Raw genomic sequence first — 25,467 nt, forward strand, 5'->3', positions numbered from 1 at the left:
AGAACTCAGAACATGCATATTTTAGTTTAATTTCATCTTTTATTATTGGTGTCATGCTATGCCCCAGGTCTTGATCATTTGCATATCTTTCTGAATAGTGTAACAAGTGAAATTGTCCTCTGTAAATACCACAACTAGACAGACACACACATTACTAATAACAGGCCACAGACTGTTGGGATAAAGCTACTTAGCTGACTTCAGTGAAACCAAGCTGATTTACACCAGCCCACAATCTGAGCCATTATCTTTTAATTTTTTTCTTTTTTAATATGGTGGGACAATAAAATCACTGCATTTATAGCCCAGAATACTCTCTGCGTATTCCAAGATCTTGTTTGCTCTTTTAACAGCTACCAAACACTGCGCAGATGGTTTTACTAAATTATCAACAATCACTTCAAAGTCAGTTCTGATATTCCTCTCCTTGGGGCTAAACTTACTGGGGCCAAACACATCCCTGGTGCAGCTCTGCTAGAGTAATACATTTGGCCCATGGACCACAAAGTGCACTGCCTCCAATTACCTTCTCTCTCTTGCTCTTATCTCAGTTTACTGACTCTGTACTTATCTTAGTCCCTTACTTCCTTATCTAAAACACTGCAATCTTCCAGGTCCCCTAATGCAGTTCATGATTTGACTCCTGTTGTTCTCATCTAATATTATCGTCCCTTTCTATATTTTACTTTCTCTCTTCCTTTTCCTGAAGCACTCCCACAAGCACTGAGGTCTTAAAAATCATTGCTGTTTACAGAGTTTATTACTTTCCATCATTTCTTATAGTTCTGCTGCAGCATGTCTTTCAAGTAATTATCTCTGTGATTTACTACATCGGTCACATAACCTCCTCCTTCCTGCACTAATCAGCTCCGGATTATCTACTTGGTAGGGCCAGATTGTCACTGACAGACTTTTTCCCATTTTTGAGCCTCACCCAGGCATGCTGGGATCACACTCCCTCTGGTCTTCTCCTGCACATACACGCTGAGATCCTCGCCAGATCTTCTAGAGCACATTCAACCCAGCGGATCAGGCAGCAACCTTAACTGCATATTTGGGCAAATGTCTCAAGCTCTGAAGCGCTGGCGCCTCTGCAAGAACACCTCCTTATGCCTCTATTTAGGTCGTGTAGCCATATGCCACTCCCCATGCAAGGCTTGGACTGAAAACCACAGTACAGCCCTTTGCAGTATGTTTAAAACACTTGACTCTCATTATCTGAGGTTCTATGAAGTGCCCATGTACCGACAAAAGAACACACAGTTCACTAAAATATCGTGGGTGAGTGAAGAATTGATTTAAATTATCTTCAACTGGATTAGCTGGGCCCTATCAAGGAGGGGAGGGCAAAAAAAAGAAAGCAGGGAAATAGCCTCTACTCATGGCTTTTAGGGTTCTTGCACCAAGGAACTGGCATAGCCTATAATGTAGATTACTACACAGCAAAAAACAAACCCCAAGCATCTACCTGGTTTTCTGGAGTGTGGAAAGAGGTACATAAAGGCATTTCTTCTGAAACAAAACAAATCAATCCTGCCTATTAAATACAGTAGCAAAAGTAAAAGCTTTGAAATACCCATGGCTGTAGTTACCTTGCTATTGTGTGAGTAAAAAGCACAGATATGGGCAGAAATGCCCACAAAACAAGCAAAAAAAGCAGAGGCGCAGAATTATGGTTTACCAGATTCAAGCACTTGATTGGGCACCTGCCTCTCAGAGGCAGCTTCCTGTGACCTCAGCTAACATCAGAAAGCTCATTTCCAAAAGAACTTCAGGGTTGACTGCATGGTTCTGAGGCCAACCCAATGACAGTGTGTAATAAGGATAATACTGTGACACTATTAAAGGCATGATACATTTCTAAAATTATTCTAAATAATGCTATAGTTGTGAAGAATGTGATGTATGGATACTTTCTCCTTGGAGCTTATTTACCTCTTCCTTTGGCAATGTTAGCATCATCCTCTGCACGTAAAAAGTAGTTCTTTGGGAAAACATCAACGAGACTCTTCATAGGAATTTTCAAACTATCATATAACAAGATGGCATGAATGTTCCCTTCCCACAGAAATTAAATTGCTGTTCAAGGGGAATCCAGTATCTCAACCTCCCTGAAGTAAGGGAAGTTAACTTCATCTACCTACACAGTCACGAGGCATTTGGAAAGCTGGAAGGCAAGACACAGCACTTCCCAGATGTATTTGTGATTCTTAGGGATTTGACAGACATCCTCTGGGTAATTTTGTAGTTTTAAAACGCCTCCGACCCTAACGTGCCATCCCCCCTTCTCTGCCAGAGATTACCACTCCCATTGCAGAACCAAGAGAAGATGCACTGGAGTTACCTCTTCCTTAAAAGACCGAGCAGGACAAGGCGCATGTACGTATTCCAGATGCTCCAGTTCTCAGCCTGGTATCTTAGCAAAATGCAGGGGACTTTGAACTGGAGTTTCTGAGGCACAGGCACCTGCTCCCAGCTGCTACCTCCTTTCCAAGCAGAATAGCCTCTGATAAAAAAACAACAACAAAAAAAAAAAAACAGTGAAGAGAACTGAGATATTAATCTCCTAGATTCTCATAGCTAGAGTCAAGTAGGATATTTCAGAGCAATTATTCTTAGACTGTAAGATACCACACCAATTAAGACTCCCAAAACATCTTTGAAGGAGACTATTTGGAAAAGTCCTCAGCACTATTAATGTGGGCGCTGAATAAGGCTGTTCATGGGTGCTATTACCTGTAATATGTGAACTGAAGCTAATGCTCTTCAGAGGAGAAAGTACAGCCATTAACAATGAAAAGATTTCCTCATAATAGCTCTTTTGCACACATTATTGATCTATTTCCTGCTATTAAATACATACACACCAGGTAAAAATATTTACTGGATGATATTGTCCTGGTTCTGTAAGGATGGACTTGCAGCCTAAAAACAGTCAGATGTCAGGGGGTAATAAAACTACAAGCACTAAGCCCTGGGGAGTGATGCCAGGTACCACGGAATTCCCAAAAAAGAAAAGATTTGGCCCTGAGCAAAGGGCTTTTCTCAGGAACTACTGGAGAAAATGTTCCTAAATGTTCTGGTATCCCAATTTTTCCTAGTTACCACAGCAGCCAACCGTGAAGTCAAGTGGGCAGAATTTGGTCCGACAAGCATGTGAATTCCGTGCTTTCAAAGAATGTTAATGTTAAAATTTGCACTACTGTTGATGTGCTGAGAAGTTACACAACTTGGTGAGAAAAGGCTTAGGCTCCCTGACATAGAAAGTCTTATCCCTTAAGTAAAATTTGTGAGTTGCACCAAACATATACTCTTAACACGCTGAAACGTATTCTGAGGGGATCTGTCACGTCTTTATCTAATTTCACCTTCATTCAGCTACCAGTGCAACTGAACTGTTACAGCAGAGGAAAAACATCTGAGCACCTACAGCTGTAACACAGCATGTGGGTCTTACAGTGAAGCCTCCCAGATTTGGTCCCCAGCAGCACTACTTTGTGCTGCCCACTGCTATGGGCAGTGAAAACACACAGTCCAACTCCATTACAATTCCTTCTAAATGAGAGGTGAAGCCTGCTTTTTTCCTGGCTACTGCTGTGGTACAGCTTGAAAATAACAAAGCAAAAAGAAAACAAAAGCAAAAAAACACACACACCCTCTATTCCCCCCCCCCCCCCAAAAAAAACCCAACCAAACAAACAAACACCCCCCAAACCAAACACCTAAAGCCCCACATTCAAATTCAGCAGGGTATTAAAATGCCCTGTGAAAATCTGCAAGTGTTCCCAGCTGGAATCAATCTTTCTCTAAATTTACATATCCCATCCGTCCCTGGCCCTGCTCCCTTTTGTCAGTCAAATACAGTGCTTTGGCAACCTAAGTCCTAAAACCTAAAACCCATATATACCTATGTGTGAATTGTACATACTGCTCACTTTTTTTTTTTCTTATACATTTTGCCAGAAGCCAGTCACTGGGAACAGACCATCATCTCCTCTTCCAAAAGGAGAATCTTACTGAAAGGGCCTCTCCAGTCGAAATGGTTAGGAATCCAGTACACAACAATCTTGCAGAAATCAGCTGCCAGATTTATTAATCTACCTGAAAACCCCAAACAAACAAACAAAAAAACCACCCCAAATAAACAAAAAAGTGGAATAAAAAACAGACTTTAAATAAACCTTTTAGGTACATTTTAAAAAGGGTTAATCAGTTCAGTGAAAGACCTTTATATCTTCTGCTGAGAGATCACGTAATGTTGGTCTGATTGCTTGTTTTGTTCAGTGAGTCACTACCGTATACAGATATATATATATATTTCTTCTTAAATATTACACATTTGATGCAATTTTTTTTCCCTCTTTTTTTTGTCCAACCCCTTCCCCAAATACCCACATCCTGCCACAGGCAGGAGGCGCTCCCGTGCTGACATTAAAGAACCAAAACCAATCCAAGGACTTTTCATCAAAGCATCTTTCATTTGAACCTTATTTCAATGGAAACCACATTTTTTTTAAACAATCTTACTCCACCTTTTCCCTTTCTTTCTTGATAATTCTGCAATTTTAGACTTGCGATTCTGGGTTGATCACTGAAAATTAAGTGCTATTGAGACTCATAAATAGATGACAGAATTAGGTGACATATTAAGGCATATACACACTCCCATAAAATATGTTGCCTTATGATGGATCTAAGTAAATTAAATGCCTGCCAAAATGTTTTTCTGTACCTGTGGTTTCCAGTGACCACTACTTTTTACTTTTGATTAATTGCGTATTAAAATATTCATAGCTTAACTAGTGTCTTAACTGACACAGAATGGAAAATTAACCCAGCACCTAGGATTGTCTTTGAAATCCATCCATTATGATGCAAATCATTTTTGTTGTTTCATGGTTATGCATTCATTTTCCTTCCACTTCTTGGGAATGTTGGAAAATGAGCTATTCCATATAACACTTGTTTAAATCTCCCTGGGCAAAGAAAGAAAGAAAGAAATCTGAATGTTATCCCCTCTCCCTCCCTTCAAACTAGGAAACATTACATTTCAGAAAAGGTGCTCATAAATATTTAAAACTTTTGGGTTTTTTTTCATTTTACATACAGAATAATGTGTGGCTTGTGTTCAAGATCACCCCTCACAAAAAATAAAAGTTTAAAAAAATAAACAAACCAAAAAAAAAAAAAACCCAACCAAACCCTCAAAATTTAAATTGTCTTCCAAACATCTCCAATCACATTTACATTTAGTGTCCAAAACAAGTTGATTGGTAACATCAGTGCCAGCACTACAACGTCATACAGCGACTTCATGGTATTCTTTGACAGTTCGTATAAGTCTCCGTCCCACCAAAAATTACAAAAGGTTCCGCAGAGCTTTCCTCAGCAAGCTGAAGCTCACTAGGCATTTGTGGATGCGCGTAAAAGCTGCTTATAGCACAGCTATGGCGTAAGCTATTTTTCTAAGCAATAAATGGTTCAAGTCATCTATTTTGTCCTGAAATGCTACCTGTAGTTACAGCATTGCTTATAAATGGTCATAGTAAATTGAGCATCAAAGAGAATATTACAGAAAAAGACAGCAGCAGAAGCATTAGCATTATCTAGTATTTATATATGTTATCAACATAACACAGCAGTAAAAGGTTTAAATGCATATTAATGGGTACCGTGTCTAAAAATTACTAAAGTACCTATTTAGTGTATTGGATATTTTTCTCAAGGAGTGCTTGCTGTGTCTAAACAGCATAATTAGATATGTGACTTAGTACAGTTAATTCCTATTGATTAAATAACTTATTTATGTACCAAAGGAAATGGAAGGATACAAAATGTTTTCTCCCTCCCGATCACAATCCTGTATTTAATGCTGACATGATCATCAGAAAGACTACCACATGTAATTGCTACCCTCAAGTGGATCTTGAAAGGTCTAAACCATAGTGTGGGCCATATACATACAGCAAGGTGGCACCAGATATAATATGCAACTTTGTAATCTGAGGTCAGGGATTGTGCTACTCAGTCACTGACTGATGGCCACTCTGCCATTAAAGGAGAATCTTTTGAGGCCATTAAAAAAAAAAAAAAAAAAGAGTTTAAAAAAAGACAAAACTATCTTGGGATACTTGTTTGTTTTTAAATGCAAGGCGCAAGGTCTGCCACTTCTAGCTTCTAAATTAAGTGCTGCAATATATGCTTTGCTCCTCTTTTATAACTGCAGAAAGAGGATTAAGAATGGCAAGAAACAAATGCCCTAGGCATGCTATGCTGATATCATCAAGTGGTTATTTTGCACAATGAGAATTAACTGTACTACAGATACCCAGAGAAAATGTACAATATCTTATGCTGATATGAAACAAAACAGACATGATATAGTTTTTTTGTACTTAAAACCTGTATGTTCCCTTCCCAAACTTAAGTAAAAAGCAACCCCCCCCCTTTTCCTCCTGTTACACAGAATAACGTTTAGATTCCAACCCTCCCCTTTCAAATAAAGTGCGCTGTCCATGGCAGACCATAGGAGTAATGCAACAGGAAAAGCCCCTTTTAGTGTACTATTTAAAAAACAAACTGAAGTCGATTCAGCTTTCCCCTGGGTCTTGTGAAAGAGGAGAAGCCTAAGGGAGGGGGAAAACATCCCCTTTGCTGTCACTGTTGTTAATAGACATAGCCTTCATTATAGGGGTGGGTGTTGCAGCAGCCACCGTCCTGCATGTAGACCATGCTCTCATCAAAGTGGGACAGAGGGACAGTGTCCTCCTCATTGATGTGACGCTCCATGTCAGTCTTCAGTAAGGGGCGCTGGTTGTCCGGAAAGGCCATGGAGAAAAGCGCTTCAGGGTCGCAAACAAACTTGTAGACGTATCTTTCTCCAGCGACCTTTGGGTAACAGAGAGGGGAGAGAAAGGCACAGCAGCGTAAGGCTTCATTCATGGCTTTGCAATTCCAAGCTCAACAAATTTCTGAAGGACTCACACTGGGGTGTATGCAATTAAATATCAGGGCAGCAGAACTGGTAAGGCAACGACACTAGCAAAGGCAATAGGGACCTGCAGAAGCAGGCTATGCACGTTTTTGGTTTTGAGGCACGTGATATCCTGTTGGAAGATGGAGTAGGTATTCTACTTCCAAACTTTGCTCGTGATCGTTTCCTATACTTAACCACAAATGGAACTGTTCTTATTGGAAAATGTAAACAAATTGTCACTACAGTGACAAAATAAAATGACTAAGTCCCACACTCTGTGTGCGAACTGGAAAAGAAGAATTACGTTGCATGACAGAGATCTGAATTTCACTTTATACAGATTGATTCATACTTAAGAATAAAAGCACTTGGTTATAGTGCATGCTGATTGTACAGCACCTGCATAAGCAAACGAGTAGGCTAATATTTACTTAGTAATTGCTCATGCAAAGCCCGTGACATTTGGATTTGCTTATGGAGGGGCCAATTGTCCACAGATCCTAAAGTTTTCCTTTACTCAGAAATACCTATAGAAGTCTGTGCTTCATCTACCTAAAAGCAGAAGAGTGATAAAAACAACACAGCATTATTGTTTTATTTGAAAAAACAGTCAATATGGTGTCTTCTCAAGCACCCTATTTAAAGAATCATGTTAAAAAATATGAAACATGTTGCATGCTTATAATAAATTTAAATTATTTTAAAATAAAGATCATACTGTCTGCTGCTTCTGCCTCCAGCTGGCATGGCATTAAGAGTGGGTGAATGAAGGCAGCAAAATGTTGCAAACTTAACTCCGCTCTTATGGGTGAAAATACACTGAAGCACCTCCTTTTTCAGCTGATGCATTCTACAAATAATGTAAAGTTTTGGTAGAGGCTATAACTGCAGTAATTTTTTTTTTTTTTTTTTTTTTTTTTTTTTTTTTTACATTAAAGTAACATCAGCAAGTTTGACAGATTGGAGTCTGCATTCAGAAACTGGACATTCACATAGCCTGTTAGCATCGCTTAACTTAAAACAAAAATTGTCTTAAGGGGGAAATGTGCATATAAACCTTGCAGTAAAGAAACCTGCCACAAATCTAGAAATCCCATTAGATTTTAAACATACACTAACTAGTCAGATAGGATGATCTCAGGGTAAACCTTAAACACGGCCGTGCCAAAGTAAGCAAGCTTTAAAAACTAGTTTTTAAAATGCGTGCTAAATATACTCTTGTAGAGTAGAAGCTAAACAGGTAGCAAGCTAGCTGTTAGAAGAACCTGTAAACTGTCCATATTAAATGGATATGTGGGTTGGGCAGCATTATCAGCTTTATTGTATTCCTGTCCCCACCTTTTTATGTCATTTCACTCTCTTTGCCATTTATTCTTGCCTCTGTGTCACCTTTGAGTTGTGCTGACATAACTGTCTGTGCAGCCATGCTACAAACTGGGATGAGGAACTCATCTGGCCAAAACGTTACACAGCAAAATTAAGCATTTCTGTCTCTCCTCAACTGGACCCAGTCTCCAGTCCATTTTACAGAGGCCAAATACAGAATTATGTGACCCACAAAAATGCATGAGGCACGGGGGTGTTAAAAGTACTATAAGGCAGTATTAGCCCAAATTGTTTGCCAAGTTCACAGCCAGAGAGTGAAAGGGGAGAGCGCTACAAAGATCTCCACTTCCATAACAGGCAACTCTAAACTGAGACTTCACAAAATCTACTAGAAAAGTTACCCAGTAACTTGAACTGATGGCACTGTTCCATTCACAGACTTGGCAAATGGCACGTTTAAACATGTTAGTCATTACAGGGCACAAAACTAATGTGAAAAGATATGGAGCAAGTTATACAATGCAAGGTGTTCATTACGATCTTTGATCACATCAACTGATCTAGTAGATGTAGCAAACAAACAGGTCCCTCCTACTGATTTCTCAGTCAATCTACATAGCACTGTATAGCAATACTTAAGAACATATATGTAAATCAGCAAGCCCCAGGGAAGGAACAGGTTGAATACTGTCAGCAAGACCAGACTTATATGTAAATTATTGTTAAACATTTCTCATAATTCAGCATATTATAAAATAATAAATTCCATTTAAAAATGGTATAATTGCAACACCATTGGTAAAATATTCAAATATTTGTTATTTTAATACGTATCATTTTTCTCCCCTATCTTGCAGTTATCAAAGTATCCCAGTGCTGGGCAGCTAATTTAGAACTGCAAAACATTATCACAGCGTACTCTACTGTTTGCCTTTCCCAGGTGCCAGGAAGCTCTTTTGGATATTTTTGAATGTTACCTCTTGCCCTAGAGTCATGATGTGCATTGTGTGAACTATCTAAAAACCACAGATATTTTTTTACATAGAAAAAAATAACTTGATGCATATACTGGACCTGGTAGGTGAAACACAGACCTTAGTATTTGCCTAAACAGATGAAAAAAATCTACCTAAGAAATGCAATTACAAGTACTCCTTGTAACATGACTTGTGGATTAACATGCAATGTACCAGTGGAATTTAATACAGAACTAGCTGCTCACCTTTTGCATGATTCCCTTTTCATAATAATAGCGAAGTGATCGGCTAAGTTTATCATAGTTCATAGCTGGCCTATTTTTCTGAATCCCCCAGCGGCGTGCCACCTGCCACAAAAATGGATTAGCATTGATTTGTTAAATGCATTTAACAAGCAGATCTTATCATCAGATACTTTATTTGGGGGTGGGAGGTAGAACCCTGTAGTGGAAGGTATAAATAAAAGAGAAAAGGTTGCCATGACCTGAATTTCCCTTGTGCTACAGTGACTCTTAATTGGACACAGAATTATCCATTAAACTTGTAACGGACTTACTCATTTGCAAATGAGGTGGAAAAGCTGGGGCCGGGGGGGCTTGAAGAAAAGTGGAGAGAAAATAAAACCATACAAAAAGCCGATAAACAAACAAAAAAATCAAGTTTCATCAGAAAAGTTTCAGGAAAGATGAAAACTTTTCTTTACTTTTATAGTGTGTATAATTGTACTAATCTCCTTGCTTTGTTCTTGCTGTCAGAACACTAAATTATATTAAACACACATGTGTATATACACATGCACACTTAGTTCATGAACTAATTCAGACTGAACTTGGAATGACAGTAATGATGATATTATTAGAAGATATGAGTCAAAAGTCAACTCCCAGTCTTAAATACTACTTTAGCAAAGAAAATGAATTATCTGAGGAGGCAAGATAATCACCTGGAGAAGCTATATGGCAGTACAAAGAATGGGAGAGAAACTATATGGCTGCAGTTGTATAATTTCCATTAAAAAAATAATAATAATAAAAAAGGAGTCACAAGCAACTTGTAAAGCCGTTCCACGGAGAACAATACACCTTCTGCTCTGACTTATGATTTCTACTTGTCTTTATACTTCCTGTTTTATTGCCAGAGGCAGTTCTTGAGAAACAGACTTTTTGTTTAAAGAGCTTAACTGCTTATTCCCCACCCTAAATTATAATCTGTTGCTGGTGACATTACGATTACTTGCTGTAGAAATTATTATCATGTCACTGTAAGAAAAAAAACCAACATTGTAGCTGGTGAACTCTTTAAAATACATTTTATAAAAATGTTTGTAAGGTACATATGCATACAGCCGTGGAAAAAGGGGAGAGTAGCCAAACAGTTTCTCTGTAGACTGCGCTATGAAATTTCCCTATAGGTGTCTGGAGTCTTTTGATGCAAGTCACAGATGACACGCGGCATTTGGAATTTAAAGGGACTAAATAACAACTGCAAAAGCCATGATTTTCATCTCCCTCTGGACAATAATTTTTAAAATTTCTTTTTAAAATATTATTTCCTCTTTGTGGTGCAGCTTTTCAGGCATATGTAAATTATCATAGGTCTGCTAACTTCAGCTATGCTGCAGCTGCATTGAAGTATACCTCCAAAGCACGTCAATTTACTCCAGCTGTAGATTTGCCCTAGATACCTAACCTTGATTCGCCTATTCATCTTTGTAACACATGCCTATGTCTCCCTTGTTCACTCCTGCCAAGATTTTTTCTGCATTAATCAGAGTCCCCCAATTCCCCAACATATCAGGGTTACATAATAAATAAATATGCTGCAAAGTTAACTATAACAGAATAGTGAATGAGAATATGCTACACTGTATAATATTCTGACATTCCTAAATAGGTAAGCAAGTCCAGAGATGGTTAGTCTAAGTATATGAGTCTTCCCATCTCTCATCTGCAGAGCGTCTGGGAAGTCTCGCTAGGACTACCAAAGGGATTCAGATCTCTACTCTCCATCCCACCTTCCTGCTGAAGCTGACCAGCCTGGCAACAAGGCAGCAAAAGCGGACCTTAGCCTCCAGAGTTCACAGTTGCCTGTATGAACACAAGCCTACTTTCTCAATGAGCTATGGTGTCCAAGAAGCTGATACGTATTAGTGTCTGTTGTTAGCCTTTCTACAGGGACATGAGCCTCCAGAAAGGGATGTCACATCATGAACACCCTGACCTGCCACAGCTGAAACAAGCTCTTTGGCTTCCCTTCAGTTTACACTTAGCAACCAACAGGAGTGTGCGACTTCCCATAGGCTATTCTTATTTTAATTGACAGTTTCTTTCATATCCATGACTTTCATGAGAAAACAGCTTAGACTCCTTTGTACTCACTAACCGCACAAGGGAGTGAGCAAGGGTCGAGCTGTCTGCCTCTTAGACACAGGGCTGCTCAAAAACACAGCGCAACTGCTGCACAGTCAGGCAAGAAGGTGACCTGGTTAGCTTAAATCAGAATATTCCGGTTTTCAGGGAATTATGAAATACAGAAATCTTAAGCCTTTGTTTTGTTACTTTCTTTTTTTAACTAATAAAATTTATAAAGTTTTTGCACCATCTGCTGGGAATCATATTTTCATAAAACTCTTCAGAACTTGAAAAACTTTGGACACACCTTAAAGACAAGATAAAATCAAGAAGGGAAAGAAACACTAAAGGTGGGGTGGAATGAATCATATATTCACCCAAAAATAATCAAAGAGAAGTCTTTCCAAAGATTTCACTCTGCTCTGGGCCAGGCCACACCACTAAGAAGACTATGTTCACTGAAACTTGTTAGTGCCTCAGCACAACCTAGAGCTTGCTAAGGCTTAAAGACTTGCCAGCGAAGTTTCGATATCAAATGGACCAAGACTGTGGTCAAACCCTCAGCTGTACAATGCCAGAATGTGCCACTGTGAATAACGCTAATACGGGGACTCTCTGACAGACCAGAGCCAGCACCCTAGTCCCTACGGCAACCTGCCCCTAAGCAAGACCATGTCAAGAGGAAAAGGGACATCAGTACTGTCCCATCCCAAGCTACTGTAGCATCTCCTTAGGGCTGTCAGCAGCTGATGTAACTTTAAGCAATCTGAAAGCTTTCTTGCAATATGTCAACAGATGGAGGGCAAACAGCAGAAATAGCTGGCGGAATGCAGAAGCAGCCTTACACCCCCTGAACCATCCTACTTAGCTGTAACTGGGAGTGGATCCCAACAGAAAACTTGCTGTGGTCTCCTCTGTTACCCAACTCCTTCCAAGGGACAAAATCATAAACCAAAATGATATCACTTTTTGACAAGTCTAATCAAAACATCCACATCAGTATTAAAATAGAATACAGACACACCAGATTTTCTAACAGTTTCCATTCCTGTTAAGAATCTATGATAGATTAAAGATGATTTAAATGTTATCTAGTCCAAAAAAGTTTACTTAATAAAATGTTCAATTTATTCCTGTTTATCACACAAGTGAACTAAGTTATGGTTCAGCAAATATTTATGAATACAAGTAATTTTATCTACCCATGAGTCCTTCATGGTTCAGGGGAACTGCGCGTGTGCATGAATGCTTGCAAGACGAAGATCTAAGTGTGCACTAAGCAACCTAATTGTACAGATAGGCAGGAAGACTCTAAAAAGAGTTGTTCCATTTAATTTTGATGGGATTGGACAGGCTGATTTTCTTAAACTCCTTTTCAATTCATATCAGACTCCGGGTCTTTCATCGCAGAGCTAAGAAGTTCAAAGTTCCCACATCGTCACACTGAAGAATATTTGGTGCTAAGAGACTATTCAGGGACAAATTTTCAAAAGAACATGAAACACAGTAACTCTCTATTTACCGTGTGAAGCCGTTCCAAAAATCTGCGCCCCAACAGTAATGCTGAGTATTTGGACCTCTGGCACTTGCAGTATTATTATTAATACTTTGTACAACTAGGAGATCAAGACCATGCTTAACACATCTCTATCTTAACTAAAACAGCACTTCCCTTATCAGTCCTTTCCATCATCTTTCTAAAGTACTACTGAAGCAAAATATTGAAGGAAAATACTGGCTAACTCCAAAGGAGCCCTGTTCAATTTGCAGGACACCTCGGTGGATGCAGGGGCATGCTGTCCGCCCAACCCACCTCTTCCGGCTCGATCAGCTTGAATTCCATGCCTCGGCCAGTCCAGGCAATGAAGTGGGAGTTTGACGGGTCATCGAGAAGAGCTACTAAGAACTGCCACAGTTGAAGCGAGCCTCGCCGTTGATACGTGGGTCCCTCACGGTACATTCCTGGCTCCTGTTTGACGTCACCTACACAAACACACACACACACACACACACACAATAACGTGCATTGGCACTCAGTTTGTCAGAGAAACTGCTAAAGCAATCATTAGAGTTAAGAAAACGGATGGAATGAATTCTTACTTCCCAGCTGGTCTGTAAATGCCACATTCTCTTTCTGCTACTAATTGTGTATACTCTTACAGTAATGTATTCATAAACTAAGTAGTTCCTAAATTCAGTCACACTTTATGGCAGTCTCCCTAAGTCTATCCCCATCTACTCCTGATACATGCAAATCTCACTTGCAAACCATTTTGCAACATCTTCTATCTAAAAGAGCATGAGCTATTTTTGTAAGCAACTCTGATGTCTGAAGAACTGAGTTTGTACACAACTCTTTGCACAAGCCTCAGTTTTAGAAATGTAATGTATGCTTCATAAAGCTGCAAAACCCTATTAAGTGAAATTTCTTTTGCATGCAAATTCTTTTAAGGAAAATTTGACTTGGACTTAAACAGCATGTGCTTTATGTATAGGTATGCAAATCCTGCAGATATGCAAGTTCCTCTGTGGCATATTGGACTTGCATATATGCACACATTACATTTACTCATATCTACATATTAGATTAGCATTTCCCCCAAAGAGCAGTAAGTTAATTTTTCTAAAATTTCAAATCCACAGGAAGCTATTAAAAAACAACAATAATAACATTCTGCTAACTGTTCCACAGACTGCCAGTGAAAAACTGTCCTGCTTCATCCATACTGTGTCTCTACTGTTTTTAAATCTTACTCATAGTGAAAATCTCATGGAAACAATGATAGCTGAAAGGTCTGATGCTGAAGCAGAGATTTTTTCTTTCCTGCAAATGATGACAGCAATCCTTGCCACACCGGTAAAACTCCTCACTTCAGCTACCAGAACAGCAGGCCTTGCCAATAAGCAGCATGACCTGTTTAATGCTGAAAGCGAGGACTTTACATTCAACCACAGCATTAGGATGCTCTGATGGCCATTATGGAATGGCTCTGTGTAGCAAAAGTAAGAATAATAATATTAAAAATGGAGCACTTCCTTTCATAATCAGGAAAGAAAATTGAGTCAATAGCTGTGGAAAACAAATAAATCAACACAAGGCTTTTTGGTTTCTGTGAGGTTCAAGTTCCAGGCCTGAAAGGCTTTCTTTTTCAAGGACAGGATTATTCTTTTAATGATAGCTGAGCAATGTGCAAATAGCAAGTGCGGTATTAGAGAGGATCAGATTCTTATCCTGCACTGATCTTTGATTTCAACCGAAGCAGCTGAGAATCTAGTTCTGAAACATCAAGTCTAGTCCTGGCTTATCCTGCTTTTGCTTTACTGGCCAAAACATAATGACACATCTGTCATCTTTCCTCAAAACTCATGCTACAAGTATAAACATACACATTTGTATCACAGCATCAATCTTCTGAAGTACAAGGCGTTGTCTCAATAGACAGTCATTGCAGCTAAAAGCAGACCGCTTGCTTTGCGAGCACACAAATACTTTCAAAAATTATTATTATATTTATTTGTATTTCTTTTCTATTTTCATTCCCTTCCTTGTACAAGAGAAAAAAAAAGGATTTTCAAGAACAACAGAGACAAATACTACTTCTGAAGAGTTTTAACTTTGCGGGGTACAGGGCCTGATCCTGTTCTATAAATCTAAATAGGAGTTTGTCACCAATACTGAAAACAGGTCAGGCACACAAATGATTTTTTGGGGTGGGGGGAGGGAGAGGGAAATGCTGAACTGATACAATACGTGTGTGTGTGTGTGTGTGTGTGTGTGTGTGTGTGTGTGTATAAAGCATATATTTCAAGGTACGCCAGGGTATAAAGCAGACTTTCAGTAAATCACCCTTTCACTGAACGTGTCAATCCTGTGACAATGCAATGCTAAGTTTAACAGTCTTCAGCATTAGGTATAATATTTTTAAAATCCTGTTTATTTTTTGCTATTCCTCACCAACCTTGAAATGCATGTGATACCTCAGTCTGAAGAACGTGTAATTCTCTAAGTTCATTTCATTTTAGAGTTTCCCATTCTTCAATAAACACAACAAATGGTGCTAGATACAGTAGTATTGTAGTCCATATAAGCGAATCTCAGGAAAAAACAAAATGGAAAAAATCCTCTGAAGTTTTGCAGCTGTATTTTTAGCTATGGTCAGAGAGCTGTTCACAAATTCATCAGGAGGATATCCAATCTTTCCTGCTAAAATAAACAAAGCTAGACATACATACACTAACTCAAACAAGCCACTATAGCAAATTTAAATAGTCAGTCTCCAAATGGCTTCCCAAAGTTGCAGACTAACAGAGTCACTGGCACAGAATACTGCATCCATCTACTTTGATTATAATGAAATAAATCTGAAATCAACTGAATTACACCAGGAAACTGTTTTTACATCAGTGTAACTGAGGATAATTTGGGGCATTAATTTTACTTGACCCCAGAATCCCTCTTAAAACATGCCTGTTATAATGGGTAGTGCCGTGAAAAGGTCATTGACTTGTTATCATCCCCACTGAAAAATAAACGACTAGTACAATGTCTAATGTAGCACAAATACACTTACATATACACAAAAATGTCCTGTACACTTACTGTCCACAATTCATCTCCTCACAGACAATGAGACAAGAGGCTCAGTCCTCAGTAAACCCAAATTGCTGCTTCCTCCTCTGTTTTGTTAATTTTAAGGACAGCTTTCATTAAAACACTAACAAGAAGTTATATGTGATCAACAGTGCAATGGAAATCCTCCTATTAATTCTCAACATAACAAAAACTGAGGTCCTCTATCACAACTCTGGATGCGGGATCTTTCACTGGCAAAAGCAGAATGACATCTTATTGAAAAAGAGACTTTGGTTTCAGGAGACAAAGGTCAGCTTTGGTTGGGTGCACTGCAAATGGTGTGTTAAGGAATCCTAAATTGGCATGTTACCAACCTTTTTTGATCAGCAGAGAAAAGTCCCTCATCTCTTCCTTTTTCAACTCCCAACACAAGATATAAAAAAAAAGCAGAGATGTGTCATACGTACTGTCAAACTTCTCTGGAACCACACAAGTGTCATCATAAAACTGTCTAGGTCCCTTTTCATACATACAACCTGTAAGTCAAAGAGAGAGAGGTGTTTATTTAAAAGATGCAGGAATAAAGAAGAGATCATAGACTTAATGCCAGAGGGAACACTAAGTCATACAGGAATCCAATGAATATCCCATATTTTTTACACACCACCCACCCACAACATGTTGGGCTCAATACAGGGATGTTTAATTAAAGTGTGCATTCCCAAAAGACAGCTAATCTCCACCTGCAAAAATGGAAAAGTGTCCATTTTTCTCCATGTTTTATTCCAAAATGTTTGTCTCATTTCCTATTTGAATTAGTGTGGCTTCAGCTTTTAGCCATTATTTTAATGTTCTGGTTAACCAGAACTGCACTGCGTGGTAGTATCAGCCTCACTACCACTACTTCGCACAGGCACAGCACAGGGCACATCATTCCCTGTCTCCTCCTGTCTTCCCATGACCTTCCATTTAATTATGCAAATATTACCAAAGCTCTTTTCGCCATATGGCTGCAATGTTTAGTTGAAGTATTTTTCCCCACTGTGAAGCCTAGGAGGAGCAGCCCCTTCTCACAGCAATTTTTTCCTATATATTCTTTTCCGATTCCATTGGCCTAGTCTACATTCAGCATATTAAAAACACATTTTGTTTAATGTGCCCAGATTACCAAACAATTCAAATTGCTTTGTGCAACTGCCCTGTCCTGCCCGTTATTTACCAGTCTGCCTATCTTTGTGCCATAAAGTTATCAATTAACTTACTTCCATAACATTACTGAAAATGTTGAATAGCAACAGTCCTGATATCAATTCCTACAGAACTGTAATAGAAACAATCCATTCGATGACTGCCCAGTGACAGCCACTTTTAGATTTGTCAGTTAGCCAGATCTTAATGTATTTAATGTGTACTTTATTGATATTGCATAGTGCTAACTTCTTAATCAGAAAGTAATGCAGCGGTAAGACAAATGCCATAAAAAGTCTAACTATACCATACAGAGACAAGTCTCTTTATCAGTCAAACTTTTAATCTTAACAAAGAATGAAATCAGATTTGTTTGACATGACCTTTATTCCATGAAATCATGTTGACTGATTTCCAAATACAGAACACATATTTATTGAACATCACTTCTTTTTCTACATCATTCATAACAACTTTACCACCTCCAAGCATTTATGGCTGTATAACATTGCTAAGACTGTTTTTCCCATATCTATGCTGTGAATAAAGCTCAAATTTGTTACCTTAGCCCTACAGCTTGTAGATTTTTCCCTGATGTCTTCTACCTCCCTTATCAAGCTTCTAGAATTGATATAATTTCATATATGGAGACTGTTATATACTTCCATCTCTCGTCTCACCCTCCTTGTTACCTTCTATTTCTATTTTCTGCCTTTACTCCACTCCAGAAGTGGGTGGGCTTTTAGCCAAATTTGTTATCTTTTCAGTTGTGTCTTTTGATTATTGAATGAAGTCCTATTAAAGGGCTTTTATTCATACGTCCATCTGAATACCCATCAATTTCATATACAATTCTCCTCAGATTTGCAAAATTAGCCCCTTGGAGAAAAAACAAATAAACAAACAAATTCATAACAAAAAGATTGTATACTGACTAAAAAGATACACTAAAGCAGGAGACTGGAAGGTAGAACCTATCTTTCAGTGGTCATTTATTCCTAGTTGTGTTGGCAGTCTTATTTGGAATATATATAAAGTGCTACTGAAGCAAATAAGAGTTTTGCTATATATTAAATGGCTGTGCAACTAAAACACTGAAAAAAAAAACAAAAAACCCACCTCACAATCAACCAAAGGGAAAGCCAAAAACGTTCACCGAAAACCTTTTAAAGTATCAAATTGATTATTTAACATTTAACTGAGCCTGTCACACCAATAGCCTGGAAAATATCATTTTAACAGACTGGGTAAGATGGACAAATTTATAAGCGTCTCTTCCTTTCAATGGCTGGAGGCCTTGAAAAGCATAATGAGTAAATTCATAATAAAGTTGCTTCTATCATAATCAACCTGTGGCACTAGAAGAAGCTACAAGAGATCAGTGCATCAAAAACTCTGGGCTGGGAAGGGAAAGAAAGATGATGGAGTTTTCTTCAGCAGCAGACTTAAACTAGTGAACCCCAAATCCCTCCAGGCTTTTTTAATTTTTTAAGTTTCTCTCGTACAAAAGCGATACATAATAGAAAACTTAACTTCTGTTCTGTTTGGGTGAGCCAGGAAGCCTTCTTGCCTCATGTAAATGGAATGGCAGCTAGGCACTTCTGAAAGGAGAAGACAACAACGCTAGTCAAAAGACCATCTGGAATTAAAAGTGTGCAGGTTATCAATGAGAAAGGCTGCAGACAGAGAAGTAGCAAAAAGGATGCAAGTTACAGCAAGGTGGGACCTGTCAACACAGTTAACATTTCAAAGCAGCATGCACAAGGCATAGCAAAAAAGAAAAACATAAAGTGAGGATCACTGATCCCATCTAACGCAGGCATTTCAACTCAAACCCTTACTGCAATCATCCTTGCTAAAAGCTGACTCCCGTGATTTAAAACCATTCACAGACCAAAATCCACATGAGATGGTATTAATATTTTAAACCCTGTGCTTGTGTATCCATCTTGGTAACTAATTTGACATAACATTTTTAATCAGTAACACAGAAAAGCCTGCCAATCACACTAGAGACTTACAAACTCCGCAAAATATGGTATTATTAATACAAGGAATGTCAAGGTAAATCTAGAGCAAGATATTGCTTTTTGGATTCTGGTTAAGGATCTGAAAGGTTAAAGAAATTGTCCGCAATTGCTAAGCATTTAAACTGGTTAAGGAATTCAGATGCATCCATTTCACCCTCCACCTGCACACCTTTAAGCAAAAGCCAATCCCCTCCCCCCACAAATCCCTAAAAAATTAGTGTGCACATTCAAAGTAACGCAAATGTTTATTTGCTATTCCCCACCTCAAGTATGCAAGAAGAGTGAGAACAAACAAACTAATGAAAATGGTATTCTTTGAACGTCTTTATATTTTTCCCCTGTGTCTTGCTCTTTCTCCAAGGAGCCACATCCTGTGCGCAGGGATTTGCAAACAGAAATACACCATAAATGTTTGCCCTTCTCGACCATGTTTAACCCACTTCTTGGATATCAAAAGTCTTGCTTAACAAAGTCTATTTGATCTTGTGACAAACTTCTACCCTAAACTATGCAATCTGTTACCAGTAACTTGTAATTCTGTAAGAGATGCAAACAGAGGTCAAAAGAGCAGACATTATTTTTCCAACGCTGCCAACAAACTCTTTCAAAATGTAATTCTAAATTTCACTGTTCACTGACTAGTGATGAGTATCAAAGATTTGGCAGGATAAGAAAATGAGGTTTTACACTGACTTCACAAAACAAGTGAAACACAGGGTGGTAATGATAGTTTCCTCTAAGAGTCCGAGGTCTCTCTTGCACATCTGTGCGGCGCTCTTCATCACCTCTTGCCTGGAGGCAGCACACCGTGCCTGCCTCCTCAGGCCGCCAGCATTTCAGCCACCTCACTGACAACTACTCTGAGCAACCACAGGAATCAGCGATTCAGCAATCGCACCAGTCAAGCATAGTTTTGTAGACTAGAAATCAAGGCTATGAGTAGTGGTTCACCTGCAAAAAATCACTCATGTTACCAAGTAGATTGAATTTTAAAGAGAATGGAAAAATCTACATAAAAAAAGAGGAAGTCCGAGAACTGAAACAGATGCTATTTTCTATTTTAGGTAAAAATTCACTAATATTGGCAACAAGACCTTTTTTTGACTCATGAACTCCACTCCTGCAAAATGATATAACAGAGTATAAGGAATAAAGAATTATGCACATTATCCCCAAAGTTCTGGTTTTAGCCCATTTTGGGTTTCATCTCCTATGCTCCTGTAATTATAATTAACATCTGGAGTCTTTTTGAGACGAGCATTGTTTGTACCGACATTACTTAATCTTTTGGTTAGCTTGTGTTTAAACAGTCCACAGAGGACGGAAAAATATAGCAAGGAAGAGTTTATTTCTCGTAAAGTAACTAGAGTCTTGTTATCCTAAAGTGCTATCAGTTAAATTATGACTATCAGAGTGGGTCAGACTCTAATCAAATTGTAGAAACATTTCCAAAGTGATTATTCAATCAAATGACTAATATGGTTAATTAGGAGCCATAAACATTGCTCTGAAGTTCATCAAAGTAATGACTTGCCCAGAAAAATTACTGCTAATTAAATTGCCTGCTGCTTTCATTTCTACCTTATCTAATAAAAAGTCCAACCAATGAAATTTAGCACTGCAGTTTTAAATTGTACTAAATGCTTGACTAAGACCCAGAAGTATTTTTACTAGCTAAGCGGAGCTACTTCAAAAGAAAGCATTTTAGTGCAGAAATTACAGAGCAATTATATGTTTTCTTCTCCTTAAAGTATTGTTTCAAGAAGACAAATAAGAGAGAAGTAGAAAGTAGGCATAAAACACTTCTAGGGCAGGATTCAAGTGTTTGAGGTGACTGATGTTATTGCCTTTTAGCAAATTTCAGTGTCTAAAAAATGTGCCTGCATTTAGGATACAAAACATGCTCATTTCAGACTCTTAATGAAGTATTTCACATCGTGAAGTTACATCACCTCAAGAATAGCAGAGTCCATTACAAAAAAAAAAAAACCTAAAAAGTATGGGGACATAAAAAATACTGCTATTAATTCGGAATACTTTGAGGTCATTCTCATTGCTTCTCTTGCTAACAGCAGTATAGCAGTCATCTTAAAACAGAGAATCTGGACCTATTTCATATTGTTCTGAAACCAGTTTTTTCCAGTAGGTGTTTTTTTTTTTAATTATATATAATCTAGACACTGCAGAAATGCCTTCTCATCTGGGAATGTCAAGGAGGAACTACTAGAAATATGCTTTGCTGTGCCTTAATCAAAATACATCAAAGTACAAAAAGCCCAAATAGACTTCCCCAGGACAAGAAGAAAAATCTGCTGCTGAATTTAGCAGGCACAGGTTCTAGGTTTTATTGTCAAATAAGACATTTGAGTAGACCCTTGGTAAGGAAGTATTTCATATTGTTATCATATCAGAATTTAAAGGGCTAGGTAATAACTCCAAGTGATTAAGGAATCCGTGTGGCTCTGCTCAGACTGTGATTCGGGGATAAGGAACAGGTTACCAACCCACAATCACACCCTGCAAAGCAACAGACCCCCTTTCAGCTTCAGAGTCACTGCCCAGGTACACAGGGAAGATTGAGCTTCTCTAGGCAAAAGGACTTTCTTTCCTTGAATAAAGAAGAGCAGAGGAGAAACTGGAAACCCAGACTGGGATTTATTCTTGGGGCTGTTCCTGGGATTCTGAAGTTACATGGCCTTTCTAACTAAAGGCAAGTTGCTAAGTTACACTGTCACTCTGAATTACTTTTTAGTTCACTTTATCAAGGCCATCGTTAAGATTTGGAAGCCCACAGCACTGCCCATGTGCATGTGACAGAGCATAATGTGATACAGAAGTATTATATTACATACATGCACATGCAGAAAGGGAGAGAGAGAAAGGCTGAAAAGATGTGTACGATCTGAAAGAGGATGGGTGGGAAAAGTTCAGCTATCTGCCCGGCTTTTAACTCGGTGTGGCAGCTTACGTCTACAGTATGGTACACTGACAGCTGTCGGGTGCACTGAGCCTGCAAATGAGTCACACAAATTGACCAAACCTCTCAACCCGCACACAAAACTTGGTTCCTTCCCTCCAGGCATAAAATAAAGTGATGACACTAAAACTGGAACCACATCACTACTTGCTCTCCTCGTTCTCTGATCTGCACTCTATGACCAATTAAGCCATATTAACAACAGGGGCAGATTCCTAAAACTTTGGTGGGACTCTGCTGGCCAGGGATACAGACAATACTGTATTTTAAGCTTCTGAATTGTCCTTTTGGTCTCAAAAGTAAATGCAGGGCCTTTGGTTCCATTTTCAGTGATTAAAAGCTGGTATATCTGTACAAATAAACTGAAATGTACTCTGCCACTTCTCTCCCCCTAGGCAAGAAAGCACATGTACAGATTATTTCCTTCGTGCTACAGGGCCCAGAGGGGAGGACAAAACCCCTGAGGTAGCTGGGACCAATCTAGCTCCCAGGCACTGAACACATGTAGCAACACGTGTGTGTCAGTCCTCTCATCAGTACCTCGCAGGGCTTTGCAAAGTGCTTTTCTGTGCAATGCAACCGTTTCTCTGCTACATGGAGAGACAGCTGGAGCAGCGAGCAAGATTTTTACTTAGTACAGAGACAAAGGTGGCTTTTTTATAATGAAATGCTCAAGTTGGAACATATTATACTTTTGGCCTCAAACTTAGTAACATTACAATCACACCGCAAAGAAATTTTCTGTTCTTGAACTTCCAAGAGCACTGACAAACTGTTTACAAAGGATCGTTTCATCCACACTGAAGTGCATTTAGCTTCATAGTGGAAAGCAGCTGGTTAACCCCACCAAGAAGCTCTGGCCAGCTCAACAGTGGAAAAGTAATACTGAAATCACTGGAAAACAGGACATTTTAGATAAGACAGTTGTTCAAACTACATCTCTACAAGTAGCTAAGGTGGCAGCAGGCACCACTAAGGAAAACACATGATCTATGTTTTGCGGGGAGACATATCAAATGATTCCTTTCGATGGTGAAATCTGTAATTTTGTAAACCTGTAGAATACATTTAGATTAAAAATCATATATCTCTACATACCAAGACATTTAGGTAGAAATACTGGAAATAATGACATAATCTTCCTATATAGGAATTGCTTGTGCATATTCACAAGTCAAATGCTGATGGGTCAAGTTTTAGTTAACTCTTTAAAAGCTCTGTCCCCACAGAATCTATGCAACTATAACAGAGTCCTACAAATTGGTAAAATCCTGACAATACAAAAGTCAACATTAATTTTTCATTAGCAAGGCCAGCATGTAAAATGTGGATCCATTTAAGTTACATAGGTCACATAAAGCCACTATCTTCTCTAAAAATCAATCTAAAAATTAAGCATTCCTTTCCCAAATCATTGTGTAGTTTAAAACATTCAGCATGGAAGGTTTTGGTCTTCATTTTCTCAGACATTAAATCTTCATACTGGCAATTAGAAAAACATTATGCCATGTACAAGTATGTGCACAAATAGACATGAATACATCCCCTCTTTAAAAAAAAGAAGTAATTAAAATATTTTATTTTAAAGTAATTTCATTACTTTGATTTTAATTATCTTTATAAATTTAATTTAAGTTTAATTTCTCACATTTCACTTGACAAAATCTACTAGAGAAAACTAGATTTGACCCCTGCAGCTCACATCTAAGTGAAATTATTACACGCATGCACACACACACACGCACACACACAGAAAGAAAACCTTAAGCAAACAACTTCCTTTCCGTAACTTTGGTTTTTAGATCTATGACAACATCTAATGCATTTTCTGAGACCAGATGTCAACAGCCTGTCTAGGCGATGTGTAACTTTTTATACAGCAGAGCAGGAAAACAAAGGCTCATACATTCAGTCCCGAATTGAAATCCCACATGGAACTGATCTTTCTAGCATATTTTAAAATCATGTATTTACTTTTATTAAGCTTAATAACTTTAAAATGCATTTCAACCATAGTTTCCCTTTGAATTCAATGAAACGCGTGGATCTTTTTCTCTCCCCCTCTCTCCTTTTGTTGGTAGTTTTACAGCAAAAATGTCTGTGTTGCTTTTTCTCCCCCGCCCCATCCCCTGCCTGTAAAATCGAAGTTGGACAAACACTGCACGGCTGAAGTGACATATTTGAATGGAATTCAGACCAACCAGTTCCTGTTTATGTTTCTGATTTGAGAATGTAGCCTTCTCATTCACCATACATTAGAAACACACCAAGGCCATAAATGGTGTCAGGTTACAGGCAGGCAGGGCCAAGGAGCATTAATCATTACTTTAAGGCAACTGGCAAAAGCAGCAGCTGAGGGAACACTACACCCTTCAGCTCCGCATAAATGGACATTCCAGGGTTTGGGCTCCCCCCCCCCCCCCCGCCTTCAGCATCCATTTTATGAATGAAACTTCAGGCTGCACAGAGTCCATTCATATAAAAGCTATGCTCACAGGGTTCAGTCTCTCGGGATCAATCGGTCTTGGGTAAGGCTGATGTGATTGGTTTAAGGCAGGCTTCAGCCTTCCATTACTGATTTAAAATGCAGCCTGTGTCCATTTGACCTGCGTTAATGCACAAAGAGTAAATCCAGACTGTGCTCTCAATCCTCAAATCAAATCATTAGCCAGTGCCACTTACTGTAACTGTAGATTTAGAGGATATTTATCCATTTCTTTGAAAAAAACAGGGACTGCAGGACAATTTTTCAGATCATATTGTCTGCTTTGAAAAGAAGAATAAATGTATGGTCTCCTGCCTATATGCTCACATTAACATGGTACTCAGGCTTTCTTTTGTTCATGGAGATAATACTACAAAATTAATTCTAGTCTAACTCCAAATTTCTTTCAGACAGAATTAGCGAATAACTAGAGGAAATCAGCTAGATAGGAAGCAAGCGGAAAGTTAAAATTCTGCCTTACGCAGCAATTTTCCTAAGTTCAGATTTCCCACATTTCCTGCAGCTCACCATCTCAGACACCATCATTTTCTGCTGTCCTAGCATCCAACAGCAGATTGGCGTCT

The 25,467-nt window shown here is 38.7% G+C and overlaps 1 protein-coding gene across 6 annotated transcripts in view; it reads right to left on the minus strand.

Moving 5' to 3' along the window:
- Nucleotides 1-6,666: 6,666 nt before the first annotated feature.
- Nucleotides 6,667-25,467, minus strand: part of ETV1 (ETS variant 1) — a 63,661-nt gene continuing 44,860 nt past the window's right edge. For 5 of the 6 annotated variants that reach the window (XM_026070303.1, XM_026070301.1, XM_026070307.1 and 2 more), the window contains 6 exons: nucleotides 18,925-18,992; nucleotide 18,072; nucleotides 16,671-16,739; nucleotides 13,444-13,613; nucleotides 9,525-9,626; nucleotides 6,667-6,888 (listed from right to left, as the gene is read on the minus strand). In XM_026070303.1, coding sequence (XP_025926088.1) covers nucleotides 6,667-6,888; nucleotides 9,525-9,626; nucleotides 13,444-13,613; nucleotides 16,671-16,739; nucleotide 18,072; nucleotides 18,925-18,992 — 632 coding nt within the window. The remainder of the gene's footprint in view (nucleotides 6,889-9,524; nucleotides 9,627-13,443; nucleotides 13,614-16,670; nucleotides 16,740-18,071; nucleotides 18,073-18,924; nucleotides 18,993-25,467) is intronic. The other variant, XM_026070302.1, reaches the window with a different exon arrangement.

Source organism: Apteryx rowi, unplaced genomic scaffold, assembly GCF_003343035.1.
Source record: "Apteryx rowi isolate R43461 unplaced genomic scaffold, aptRow1 scaffold_309, whole genome shotgun sequence".
Taxonomy (NCBI): Eukaryota; Metazoa; Chordata; class Aves; order Apterygiformes; family Apterygidae; genus Apteryx; species Apteryx rowi.